The following is a 14,312-nucleotide window of genomic DNA, read 5'->3' as shown; positions in this document are numbered from 1 at the left end:
TCTGTATGTCAGACAATTTTTTTTAAAAATCAGAAAAATCCAACGACTTCAGGCCCTTTTACAAAAGCAGGTCGGGTTAGTTTATTAAACATATGACAAACGCGTTGCATCAAGAACAAATCTGGATATATATGTGGGATTTCTGATGTATCAGGTGTCATTTATATTACATTTGTATAACTGATTGTTGTAAATTGTGTTAGATGAACCTGTAAACTGTGTACCAGAGTACGGTAACTTGCGGGGATGCTGCAATAGTGAATCGGATCGTGGTGATTGTGACGTTTCAACTTGTTCATTGTCTGTTTTTGGACTGTGTGGCACCGTGTTGTTTTTCCAGCAGAGGGCGTCAGTAAAACAACGACACAAGAGTCTTGATCCAGAGTCCAGAGCGACCTCACAATAAGACAACAGCATCACAGACGCATTTACACGACTCCTCGATGACTCCATCAACGGCGCTGCGCCAAATATGACGACACTTGTTATTCATGTATTTATCATCCGTACATCAGTGACTTCAAACTAGGAGGAGCAGGGCCCATCTCCTGGTTTCAGCACCATGGAGAGCAGACTGAGAGGAAAACACGCTGCGTTCACGCACATCTCTGTACACGCAGACCTCCTGCTTGTATCGAGCGTTCCTCTATTCTGCAGATTAGAGACCGACACATTCTGTAGAACGCAAAAGAGGCGGGATATATCAATATGATTCTCCTGAAACACCCCTGATGGAGCTTATGATTTAGATCCTGGATAAACATTAAGAAATATGAAATGAATTTTGTCCGCTGATGAATAATAATTCATGGATAATGCTTACATCATGTGCAAAAATAGCTGTCGAAGATGACGCACAGGACTGCATGGGATCTGCGTGTGGTTCGGTGGAGCAGCGCGGCTCGTCAATGGTTAAGTAACGCCTGACACATTATGTAACACACTCGAGAAGCTGTGTGTGTGTGTGTGTGTGTGTGTGTCTGTGTGTGTGAGTGTGTGTGTGTGTGTGTGTGCGCGCACTGTCAGTGGTCCCGATTCCTGTCCAATCGTGTGTGTCCTCAGTGTGCTCCCAGCTCTCCTCCGCCCGACATCACGACGGCAGAGCGCAGGCTGGCACCGCCGGATCACCAGCAGCGGAGCGGCCGGAGGTGCTTCGCCCGCTGACGCACATCCTTCTGAGAGGAACCGACATCCAGCGTCAAGGCAAGAAATGTGTTTGTTGTTTTTTTTAATTTTTTTAAATTTGTTTCAAACCAACCCACCATTTTCAGTCACCATTACACTGACTCTACAGAGAGCAGGTGCTGCTGAGGATGAGCTTGTTTATAAAGTCCGTGTTGCGTCAAATTACGCAAACGTCGACACAAATCAGGTGTTTTGTGATGATTGTGGAAATGTTAGGTCTGTATTTTAAGTTTAAATCACGTTTAGTGACGTCACGTGACATACATCGCAAAGGTTTCATTCCAGAGAGTGAGGAGGAAAACATGACAGCATACTGCGGGGGCGCCACATGAAACCAAACTGCTGGATGACGGTAAAATAAAATAAAATAAAGCAATACGCGTAAAGACTGTGTGGAAGAACATCATGTGACTCTCGTTGGAAACAGGGACACGACATAGTTTGGAGTATTCACCAAGGATGACAAAGGCTTTGTAGTGAAAACAAAGGGGGGAGTATAAACATGCAACACATGGGGCGCGTTCACAGCCCCCCAGTTAGAGCTGCGCTCACATCTCTGGTCTCATGTTGACGGTTATAGTTTGTTGGGTTTGGAACCACGAAGGTTCAATGTGGAACAATCAAAACATTTATTCTACCGTGTATATCATAACAGTTGTGTTTTCCATATGACACTAGCCTGGTAAATGTCATTGATACCATTTGGAAGTAATTTCCTCAGATGCTGGTATTTGGTTACATGTGATCTGTTCTGAGTGATTATGAAGTCAGTTTGGTCACCTAGTGCTGACATCATGCAATGATGATGTCATTTTTTAAATGTTTATGGGTTCTGAACAAGTGTTATAAATGATATACTTCTCAGTAAAGATTTAATGTTATTATTTCTCAACATAATGTTAAAGAAAATAGATAATTTGTACATAAATGCCACTTGACAAACTGAAACCTGTTTCTCTTACTAACAATCACCCAAAAGAACAAATGGATTCAATGCATCACAGATTAATATTAAACTGGCGTAAACAACATCACATCGGTTCCTGTGTATGACGCGGCACATAGACTGGGATTAAGAGAACGTGTTATTCACGCCCACTCCATCCTGTTTTTGACCATCTGGATGAGGGAAAAGCTTCTGTGGAGCCTTTAATACTTCTTTACCATCCATGTTCAGATTATTTCTGCATCTCAATGAGAGCGTTCCTTCAAGACTTCCCTTCTATCACCTCTTAAAACCAGGTTCTCGTGTGTTGAAGGAGTGATTTAGCGTCGCTGATGCAGCCGGGTTGTCTGCTGATGCATGATTAAGATAATTGGAAATCCTACGTTTGCAACTTGGATAATGCTTAGTCTGTTCTCTGCAGGCAGCCAATCAACATTGCCTGGACTCCTGCAGAGGGTCTAGGTGGAGGGTTGAATGCATGATCCTGATGAAGTAGACAGGGCAGGGCAGGAACAGCTGCAAACACAACAGAAGTAGATTCAAAGGTCGTACAAGCTTTTGACTGATCAGGAAGTTAGAAGACAGGACATCAGCTGATCTCTGGCTCCTTTACTTCTGATGTTTCTGTCTTTCTAAATTTATTCATGAGCTAAAATCCTCTCTCCTCTCATCTGCACATTTTTATTTAAAACATCATTTCCAGTATTCACTTTTTCTAGTATTTGTTGTTTCTTATCTATTTCTCAAGATTTTACAATGACTTGCATTTATTATTTTTAGCATCTATCATTATGGTTTAATGGCTCACACCCTTTTAGTCATCACTGTGCAAATTGTCATGTCTAAACTCAACGTATGCAATTATCTTATGCTACAAACATCTTAAATATAAGCTCCCTAAGCTCACACACTGACTCAGGGACAAAATGTTCATCCAGTTGGAGACAAGCACTGTGCAGGTGAATGCTGGGAACACAACCTGGCACATGTAAATAGTATCTGAGTGGAGGAGAGTAACTCGGGAGCAGCAGGAGGAGAGGACATCCTGTACAGACCTATGCTGAGGTGGAGTCATTTGTGCAGCATTTCTTTCCTCTCAGGCTTGTTCTACCCCATTTGGTTCCTGTAACCTGGTTCTGTTGTGCATTGTTACAGCATGAATAGAACCGATGCCTGGATGTGAAAATGGTGGTGAAGGCCACCCGAGGCAGATCTATATTTGTCTAATAAAAAAGAGAATGGTTTTGATTCCCATGGTTCTCTGCCCTATTTTTTTTTTTTGCAATCCTCTTCAGGCTGTTCATACTGAGGACGTGGATCATATTAAGCCACCCCACACTGACATCATCCTGTTATTGATAGAGCATCATTTGAGGAGGCCAGATGGTCAAAGCAAGGTCATCAACTACTCAGCCCAAATTTTACATCTGGATGAAGTGAGCAGGAAAAAGGTTCAATGATGCAAGAGCAACGCATAAACCTCTGGGTCAGAAACATCATCACAGCATTAAAAAAAAAGGGGGGGGGGTATGTATCATACAGTTATACAACAAACCCCTTATGCAACAACTCAAAAAGGCAATCAACAAGCAAAAGGAAGTGTAGTGATTGTAAAGTTTATATACGCATGAGCAAAACTCTGCATTATTTAGCTTTAAAGCATCAATTAAACATTTCTCCTCCTGGTCTGGATATGAAAGGATAAAAATAGCAAGTTCAGCATTATCTCTACTCTGTTCTCTAGTTTTCAAGAGAATTGGAAAAAGGAGTAATAATAATAATGATAATATAATCATAATCATAATAATCATCTTAATAATAATGAGTTAAATCTCAGTATTTTAGAAGCCCTACAGTTTTGTCTGACGTACAGTAGAATGACAAAGTGATTTCCTGAAGTCAGTTTGTGCTCCCCTCTTGAAGCACTTTGAGCTAAATGTTTGTGATTCAGATTGAAAAACCTTTTGATTGACTGCTGTGACTGCTGCGTGTTCTCCCCGTGTCTGCGTGGATTCTCCGGCTTCCTCCTACCTCCAAAAACATGTGCTTCAGGTTGACTGGCCGTTCCAAATTGACCCTATGTGTGAGTGTGTGTGTGTGTGTGTGTGTGTGTGTGTGTGTGTGTGTGCATGATTGTCAGTTTCTGTGTGGCTCTGCAGTGCACTGGCGTCGCACCCGGAGTTTCCTCCGCCTCATGCCCTCAGTCAGCTGAGATAGGCTCCCCACGACCCGCCACAGTGGATGATGCTGTAGACGATGAATGAATGAATGAATAATACAATATAATGTAATATAATATAGTGTAATATTATATTATATTATATTATATTATATTATATTATATTATATTATATTATATTATATTATATTATATTATATTATATTATATTATATTATATTATATTATATTACATTATATTATATTATATTACATTATATTGTATTATAATTTCATATTTTTCATATATCTCAACAAGTGCTTCATTGATTGAACTGAGCTGGATTTTGGGAGACATGGTTCCCAGATGTGGTGTCCTCATGACTTTGGTGATCTTAGATCCTTTTCCTGGTCAAAAAGTTTATCTAATATTTTACGTAATGAATACCAGCAAACCTCATGCTAACTAACAAAGATCTTAAACATATACATGCAAATGTACACGTGTCCGCCTTATCACTATAAACATAAAAGCATGTTAAAGTTCATATTCAACTCAAATCCCTGCTTTTCTTTTTGGTAATTATTTTATTCTTTTTACTCATTTTGCCTTTAAATTCATGTGAATTTAAAGAATATCAGAAGTTCATTCAGAATGTTCTTGGCATTTTATTTTTGAGGGTAAAGTGACGAATTATCTTCAAGCGTTCGTGGTGTGACACTTACGGCTGGCTTTTAGTACCATCTGTTCCAGACAGCATGTGTGTGTGTGTGTGTGTGTGTGTGTGTGTGTGTGTGTGGCAGTGAATCACTGTGTAACAGAGTTCACACTGAGGACTAATGTATGTTAGGGGTTGGAGAACCACATCAAAACGTTTGTGCACAATCCACAAGAAACGCTACTGCTCTGATATTTATCCTCTTCTCTACTTATCAGGGGAAAACATTTCGTGAAGCGCAATGGGACCCTTCCAAGAATATGAGGTGGGTGTCTCCTCAAAAGACTTCTGCATATTCAATCAGACTTGACCATATTGAGGTGGCATCTTTTTTAAGTAATGTTTTAAAGAAGAACAGACATAAATATGAACAATATGAACAAAGTTCCTCCTGAAAAGATAGGAGATCTGAGTCTAGGAGGGTGCTACATCCTTGCCTGCATTCTGACTGACGTGAATCTGAACAGGAAAAGAAATCACCAGAGAAAGGGAGCCCCCGCAGCCGCATCCCACGCTTGGTCCTCCATCCCTTCCGACCAAAAGGCAAAAGCTCTCCTCAGTCTGATTCACCTCTGTCGGAGGAGGAGGGGAAGGAGTGTGACCTCAGCTCAGACCACTCCAAGAGGACCATCAGCACCAACAGCTTCTGCTCCGGTAAGACCCCCAGCTCCAGTCTGAAGACGGCTCGCTTCATGACTGAAACAGACTCAGATGCTTCGGAAGTTGCCTACAGGTTGTGTTACATTCTAGGCAAACATTAAATCCTTATTGAGAGGGCAGTGAAGGCAGCAGCAGATGTGTTGAGGTCCATTACAGTGAAAACATCACTAATGCAGTGTGGGAAACTTTATTTTAAAAGTAATGTGATAAATTGTACTTTTAAATGTTATGGCTATATTTGATGCCAAATCCTGATATGGATTAAGATGATGACTCAACCACAGTAGAGACATAATGAAAGGTTATTGTATTTAAATGAAGAAGACGTCACCTCTTTTTAGAAACTTTACTAGACTTTTCTCTGTTTCACCTTTAGGTCAGATTTGACCACTTTATCACTTGTTTTCAGAAATTAATTCTTTTAGGAGTCAAAGACACAATGATGAGTACAGTATTAAGTCTAAAAGCTGATTTAAATGATGGGATCAATGAAACACAACAAACAGGATGTTCATTTAATTTGTACTGAAATGTGATTCTAAAGTTACACGGAACTGAAATATTCAGAAAAAATTAAACCTCCAAATAAAGATGAATTACTTGTGTAACTGTATTTAGTTAAACTCCTCCAATGGATGAAAGCAACTTAAAGCTTCAGAATACCTGAGGTATTTCACACATCTTGTCCTGTATTTTAGTCGAGAATGTTCAGTAATGTTGTGTCTGTAAAGGTTAAAGGTGAACTATCTTATGAAAGTGACGAGCCACCGTAAAAACTGTTGGGCTGTGCTTCATAAAACCCACGGTGAACCTTGAGCTGTCCGTTTGTGTTCGCTGCCACTTGTAGGCTAGTGCTATCTATGTGCCTGTTTACAATAGATGACACCGGCTGCCCCACTAGTCAGTCTGTGTCCCCCTCCAAAACCCCGTCAGGCTCAGAGCAGAGCGCCCCGTCACCGAGACCACCCGAATACAAGCTCAAAGTCAAGAGGGTGAGGGTGATGGCCGAGTGCGGTGGGGAGCCGAGGACCACCCCCAGGCACAAGAGGGAGCAGAAGTCAGCCATGAAAACCAGAGGTAAGGAAGAATGGAGATCAAGATTTTTTAAAAAATCTCAAGTAATCAGGATCAGTAGAATCTGAATTCTTCATTTTAGGCCTGGATTATTAAAATCTGATTAGAACAGAGCATAGGTGGCAAATCCAGAGATGAGAAAATAGTCTGCCTTTATTGACTCTTCCCATACCCAGTTTTTATATGCATAGAGCAATGCACATCTATATGCATACTGTATATACTGACAGCAGTTCCCCAAAGACCCATAACTGTATTTGTGACACGTCAGCAGGCAACACATTCCCTCCTGTGTCGAGACAAAACAGCTGCTCGTCTAAAAGCAGAGCAATAACTGGTTGAATTTTCATAAATGCTTCTTTATCACATATTTTAGATATGCTGCACTCCTTCCCTAACCAGAAATTAAAATTTTCTCTCTTTTAGAGAGGCCAAAAAAAACAAAAAAACTGCTTGATGAGTCAAAATGAGGAGAAGCTCCATTGGCTGAGGAAAATGTTTGGGAGCTTAGCCAATTAGACTGATTAGCAGGAGGTTTCTCCACCGATAGATTGTGTGGACCTTCAGTCAGTCCACTTAACAAGAGGTGAAGGATCACTTGGTTCTGAATATTGTTGTTTGTCACCGTCATCACTGGACACAGGAATATGGTTTTGTTTGATGGAAAGGGATGCTGCTCAGGTATGGATTTAAGTTTGACCTCAATACTTTAAAGTGATAATCAGTCATATTTTATCTGCTTCAACATTTATGGTATGTTACTACAGTAATGTGCTGAGAGCAAACCAGAAGCCTACAAGACTACAAGTTCATTGATTCATTCCAGCACACCAGTGGACCTACACGAATTAGGTTACCTGTATGCCTCCTTCTTCAAATTCCCGTCAGGGTGATGATATTGTGTGCAGCCGATCCAAAATCTGTTTTCTAAGACTACCCCTTCCATGCTGGGATATCTTGTTCCCCCCCAATCTGGAGATTTAAAGGAGGTCCTGCTTACAGAAGCTGTAACAGGATAACAGGAGACGGAGCTTATTAAAGGGAGTTAGATAACGAACTAACAGGGAAAGATTAAGAATGATCTGAATAATTGTATGTGTCTGTAATGAAGCTCGGTTAGCTTTGGGGCGAGTGCTGTTCAGTTGTCAATGCTTCTACTGCACATCTAACAATTATTATTAGTGGTGGTAGCTTTTATCATTTGTCTTGTTTGTGGCATTTCATTGTCAGCCTGGCATGAATTTACTCATTTTGTTTTATTTTGTCTGATTGGGTCATTTTCTCTTAAATATTTAGTAATACGGTGTTACGTAATATCCTGAATGTGGTGAACTGCAAATTAACACTAAACATTTATTTTGCTGTAAAATAAATGTTAAGTGATCCCCAATGAAAAACACAATTGTTGTTTTTCATTGGGGATCAAAACATTTCAATTTTCAAAATTGCAAAAAAACTAAAAATTAAACAATTGAAATATTATTTATTTTTATAAAAATCAATAGAGACTTCTGAAATATATGTACAGATGAACAATGGGTTTAGAATGAGAAAAAAATCCAAAGTAAACTTTGCGTTTTTATATTTACTGCTTTTGTTTAACAATTTATATTGAATAAAGTTTAATATTTCCTAATGTCAGCCAATGTAAGCTAATGTTTGGTAATGTAATGTCAATGTTGTTGACTAATGGAGGTTTTAACAAAACCCCTCAATGTCTTGAACTTTAATTTTTAAAGAATTGTCTTCCTTTTGAGACACTTGATCAGAAGTTATATAGAATGAAAATGTGGTACTCAATGAACAAGACAAGTTAATTTATATTAAACTATTCAGACACAAGTATTTGGTTCCCCGGGACTATTGACCATTGAATGGAGGAGCCGCTTCAGCTTGATGGGTTCTCAGTCTGGGAACACAAAGTAAACCTGTCCCAGAGGACCTGAGGGTCTGGATGTTTCATAATGCACCAATAAATCAGATGCACTTTGGTCCAAGACTATTTAGTGCTTTATAGACCTGGAGTTGGATTCAAAATTTATCATTCTTCACAGAGGAAGACGGCGTAATGATCTCAGGATTGTAATGTACTCTGCTTTCTCCATGTTTGTGAAAACTCTGGCAGCCGAGATCTGAATGGTCTGATTTTAGTGCAATCTGTAAAGAGTCCATTACAATAAATCATCCTCCAAGACCAGACTGATTTGGTCCTGATGCAGCTGGTCAGTCATTAATTAGACCAGACTTTCTGATTTTGATTTTTAGGTTGTCTCATAGAATCTCGAGTTTTGTGTTCAGTCTTTGTGATGGTGAGCTGAACCTGTGATGCCCCTTCAGGTAGTGAGGCAGGCTTCAGCTCCTCCAGCAGCACCGGCAGCCTAAAAACCAAGGGGAGCCTTTCTTTTAGCTCTGCTGGAAAGAAAGCTCCTTCACGCAGGTACGGCCTCCATATGTTCATGGTTTAACCATTACCTCAGATTTCCTGCCTTTTTCTGAAGTCAATGATTTATTTTCCTTTTTTTATATATATATTTTTCCCGATCAAGTCGTGGCACACACATCAGACCGCTCCCAGTGTTCAAACCAGTAGGGAGCTCGACGACAAACCGTGATGTGGAGCTGTACGCTCCCTATAAGACTCCTCCCAGAGTCGCCTCCTCCTCCACCAACAGCAGCAGCTGCCACTCCAGCCCAACGTCCAGGTAACAAACACGTCTCTGGAATTAAACATTCTTTACCGTCATAGGTTCATTATTTTTTAGTCTCACCTATTTGAGGCCGAAATAAGATGGACTTTGAGAGAGATCTGAAATGCAGCTTTTGCTGTGGTCAGTGTGATGAGTGTGAGCTATGTAGCTGGATTAAGGTCAGACTTTTAGTATTTCCTCTCTTGCACCTGTCTGGGATTATATTGGTCATGATTTGACTGTGGTTGGGATTAATAAAGATTTATTATAGTAGATGTCTGAACAAGGAACCCAGACAGTGATCTAATGGACTGCAGCCATGCTGTATTTGGATATTAATGAACCCAACTCAGTTTAAGAGAAAACGTTGATAAATTAAAATGACAGGATTAAACCCTAAACTGAAGATGCTGAACTATGAATGCTTGAGTCCATCATGACTTGGTGTTCTAGGCTCTGCATTAATCAGGAGGTTTACTGCTTTGGGTTAATTTGTTAGCATCTCAGTCCAGATTAAGATTTAACTTCAAAATCCCATCTCAGATGATTAAATTGCAAACATCCAGCCCATGTCTTTTAGTTTTTTTTTTTAATATAATAGAAAAGTCTGCCCTCCTTATCTGATTATTACTTCTCCCATGAAGCGAGAACGTTCCACTAGTGTCGTTTTAAGAATTGTCTTTTGGCTGGCTGTCATGTGATTGACTCTCCTGCTACCTTCTGCTGGGCTGTTTCTATTTCTGGTTGGATACAGAGAACTCTCATCATACCCTCATGTATCCGTGGTTACTAGGATAACGTGAGTGGAAGAGAGGCATTTGGGATGCAAATCCATCAGCTAAAACGATAACAAATTCCTTTTTGTTCTTTTGAGCAAGACGGAACACTTATCAAAGAGCATGCAAAGATAATTGTAAATGCTCATGTAATTTTTCTTTTTCTACGGTGATTTATATCCTCGTAGAACTTGCTTGTATTGAAACAAAACAGTATTTTTGCCTGTAGCCTTAAGGCCAGTTATCCCGTGTCAGACATTAATTCCAGGCTTCAGACTGCATCTGTCCTGGCAGTAAACTCAAACAAATTACCGTCTACAGGGAGGGGCTTTTACTTTTGAATGTCAATTTGGCTCGTTCTCTAGTTGGGAACTGAATAATGTTGGCCGTGATCCATTTAACCAACGTGTTCGTCTCTCTGGCCAACAGGAGAAGTCTGGGCAGCTACCACTCCTGCAGAGATAATCATGGCATCAAGCCCCCGAACCCTGAGCAGTATCTCACCCCTCTCCAGCAGAAGGAAGTGGCCATCAGACACCTGAAGACCAAACTCTTGGAGTCTGAGAACAGAGTACATGACAGGTTGGTGTAGGTTTAGCAGCACGGTGGTGATTGCACCATTTTATGGTTTTACAGCAAAGATGGTAGAAATAAATACAACATGGATGGGGGTTAGTACCTACACACTGTAGCTCTGCTCAGACATTAAACTCATGTGATGCATGACTAGCAATACCGGCTCATTCAACTGCCCCACGATGATAAAATTCTCTAAACTTTGTGAGGTTTGAAGGTTCAACAAAGCTAAATATGATGTGGAATGGGTGGTAAGCGTATTTAATGCACTCTTGTTAAACCTTGTACTCTCATCAGCCAAGCACCACCACCCCATTCCTGAAGCGAAGAGTATGTTGGACAATATTTTATGGTTAATTCAAGAAGAGAAATGTCCTGATTTATTTCATTACTCTTAGATGATTGTTACTGAGGTCAGTTCAATGTGGATTCCCCAGTCATTTATACAGATGAGATTAAGTGAATTGGCAGCTGACTTTAGCTTTATAGTGAGCACATCCTGTGGCTATAAAAGTGCTATTGGACATTCTCGGCTAATGCTCCGGAAGAGAAGATGGATGTCTTCCAAAAATATGAGACCATTCCATAAGTAACTGTTGTTTTCCCATCCTGCTGCATTAGAGAAGGGGATATTGAGGAGCTGAAGGCTCAGCTCAGCAGGATGAGGGAGGACTGGATCGAAGAGGAGTGTCACCGGGTGGAGGCTCAACTGTCTCTCAAAGAGGCCCGCAAAGAGATCAAGCAGCTGCGTCAGGTGGTGGAAACCATGAAGAGCAGCCTGATGGAGAAGGATAAGGGAATACAGAAGTACTTCATCGACATCAACATCCAAAACAGGAAGTTGGAGTCCCTGCTTCAAAGCATGGAGCTGGCCCAGAGTGGTGCCAGCCTCCAAGATGAAAACACCTTGGACTTCTGTGACAACCTCGGTGGGAAGAAGATAATGGGGGAGGACGAAAGTGGAATGGGGCTGGGAGAGCAAGGGGCGGAGGCGATGGCGGATAGTGGGCTGCTGGTTAATGATGAGATGGCCAACAGAGCGGACATTTTGGAGCACGTCTTGATGTCTACTGCCATGGATTTCAGCCAGGACTCCAGCGGTAAGCTGAGGGCAGGGATGGAGTCGGGTCCTATGGTGTCTGCGCTGTCAGAGGAGCAGCTGATTGACAAATCCACTGAAACTCCACTTATTCGAGCAAACACACTTTCCACCACCGCCACCTCGTCCGCACATTCCCAGCACAACGGAATCGACCAAGGAATCCAGACCGACATGGTCCCCATGTCTCCAGACCTTCCAATTCTGCTCATCCAGCTGCTGAAGCTCCATGGAACGACAGCTGGAGACGCCGTCCTGTCTGCCTCCAATCTTCCAGGCTTCCCAAACCTGCCAAAATCTACTGCCACACCCCCCACCTCGGCACCTCCTCGTCCCACACCTGACACCTCTGATTCTGGCTTGGGCTGCTCCGAACTTGCAGATAGCCAGGGATTCATGAAGGAGCTGGACTTCGGAGTGGATGAGGAGGAACCTCGTCCGTCACCAGGACTGGACGTGGTTGGCAAGCATTACTGGAGCAACAACTTCCTAGTGGATCTGGTGGCCGTGGCAGCGCCTGTGTTACCCACTGTAGTCTGGCTGTACTCACGGCACGGTGTGGATGGAAGCGCTCCAGTTTACAACATTGCCTCTCTTATTAGGGGCTGTTGCATCATGGGATTGCACACTCTTCGTCACGTTGCTCACGGCTCAGATGTGTAAAGGCTTCCACCGGCATGCACACGCCTAAACTTGAACCTAATGCACTTAAAGCATCTTTTTCAAGAGTATTTATTAGATTTGTTGCGATTATGTGTTTAACACAAAGGTAATGTGGTTATTTTTGTTCCAACACCTTACTTTGCACTGTGCAGTTAACATGAGATGGAAGTGGTGACAGATTATTTTCAAGGGTAATTTATATATACTTATTATTTATGTGTATAAGCTGATCATCTGGGTAGATGGTTATGTTATCATTTCCAGTGTCCCTAGTTGTCCTTGTTTGGGGTAAAAACAACTTTCTTTGTTTAGGATGAGATTTTTAGGAGGTGAAGAATTCAATGTTTCTGTTCGGTGGGTTCTGAAGATTCAAATGTTTTGAGTTCTCGTTTAAAAAAAATACCCTTAAACCTTCAGCCAAAGCTTAAATGTTTGCTCAAAGTTATTGTTTTGTGGAGTGTATATTTCTTCCAAGAGTAGAGCTTTATCTCGTACAGCCTGTGTATTGTTCATAGAAGTAAGTTGACTCATCAAAGCAACTGACACCTTGTTATGTGCCTGAGCTATGTGCAATACTGGTGGTTTACATGAAATGTCCTTGTATCCTTATTATTAAAGCATGATAAATTCTAGACACATCGTTGTGACTTTTTGAATCTTCAAGGTTTGCATTGGGGCAGAAAGAGCAGCTGTTGGGTTCCTTTATGTAAGGATCCAGCAAAGACTTGGAGCTTTCATCATCTGCACATGTTCACACATGAATCCAAGTGCAACCGAGCGACGTTTCCAACATTAAAAGCTTTCACCGCCGTACTTTCAGACATCCCTGGGGTTGGGTTTACAGAAGCTGTAAAATGCTGCCTGTACCATCAAAAGCTGAGTCGGCGCCAGAGTGGATGCAAAAAAAAAAAAAAAAAAGTCGCCTTTTAAGTCATTACACAACCTTTTTTATTTTCACTGAAATTTTAAAGGGAAATGGATCAAGGCTAAATGAGCTAACATTTCGTATGCTTGCCATGAGTCAAGTCCTCTCTCTGGTCCATGGCGTCATCTTTTATTGCATAACCATGAACTCACACTTCACAAAGCATCAGACTAATGAGTCATCAGATGCTGTAATCCCCCACACTAGTATGTAGATGCTAGATTAAAATGAGTGGGGGGACACTGGTTGGAAATCACTGGAGCGCCGTAAAATTTAGTCTTTTAGAACAATTATTCATCCAAGTTTCATTTTTCTACGGCAATTCATTCTTCCCTTTTTGGAAGTGGGTCAGTCTCTGAGGTTTTGGCAGGCGGTGTGGACAGATGGGAGTGACACCACTGTGATGGTGGATGGATGAGTGACGACTGTTGTGCGTCAGTGAAGATTAAAAGCCATCGTACATGGTGATGTTAGAGCAAACAGAAAAAAATAGCTGAGTGAGGCTGGTGCTTCAAGCAAAATGTGGAAATGAGCATGACAATAATTTGATGGTCAATGATAGTTAATTGAGGTGACCACAAATGTACCCAAGTTCATGGTCATCCATAGAAGAAACCACCTGAGGCAAATACCAACGCAGCATCAGGGAGGTCATGAGGATGTATCCTCTGGAAACTATGAACATCTGCGCCACATTTCACGTCACTCATCACACACAAGGTGTTGAAACATGTCAAGCATACCTCGTCTCAATTTGTTAAAACCAACTGCTTTTCTCATTTCAAATTGCTTCTAAATTGAAGGTTTTTTTTAATATATATATCAATTTTTCACCAACTAGGTC

At 41.3% G+C, this 14,312-nt stretch overlaps 1 protein-coding gene across 2 annotated transcripts; it reads left to right on the top strand.

Moving 5' to 3' along the window:
* The first annotated feature begins 827 nt into the window (after window positions 1–827).
* Window positions 828–13,159, top strand: sybu (syntabulin (syntaxin-interacting)). Of its 2 annotated transcripts, none has more exons than XM_068323891.1 (8): window positions 828–1,203; window positions 5,227–5,273; window positions 5,476–5,662; window positions 6,602–6,745; window positions 9,080–9,179; window positions 9,289–9,444; window positions 10,635–10,787; window positions 11,403–13,159. In XM_068323891.1, the coding sequence occupies exons 2-8, from the start codon at window positions 5,250–5,252 to the stop codon at window positions 12,541–12,543; spliced, it is 1,905 nt and encodes a 634-aa protein (XP_068179992.1). In that variant the 5' UTR covers window positions 828–1,203; window positions 5,227–5,249; the 3' UTR covers window positions 12,544–13,159. The 2 variants fall into 2 exon arrangements, with proteins under 2 accessions (XP_068179992.1, XP_068179991.1); XM_068323890.1 differs by having other exon boundaries at window positions 6,548–6,745.
* The last annotated feature ends 1,153 nt before the right edge of the window (window positions 13,160–14,312 follow it).

This window comes from Antennarius striatus, chromosome 9 (genome assembly GCF_040054535.1).
Source record: "Antennarius striatus isolate MH-2024 chromosome 9, ASM4005453v1, whole genome shotgun sequence".
NCBI lineage: Eukaryota > Metazoa > Chordata > Actinopteri > Lophiiformes > Antennariidae > Antennarius > Antennarius striatus.
The sequence above is the reverse complement of the archived record's forward strand: the minus strand, read 5'-3'. Positions and strand labels throughout refer to the sequence as shown.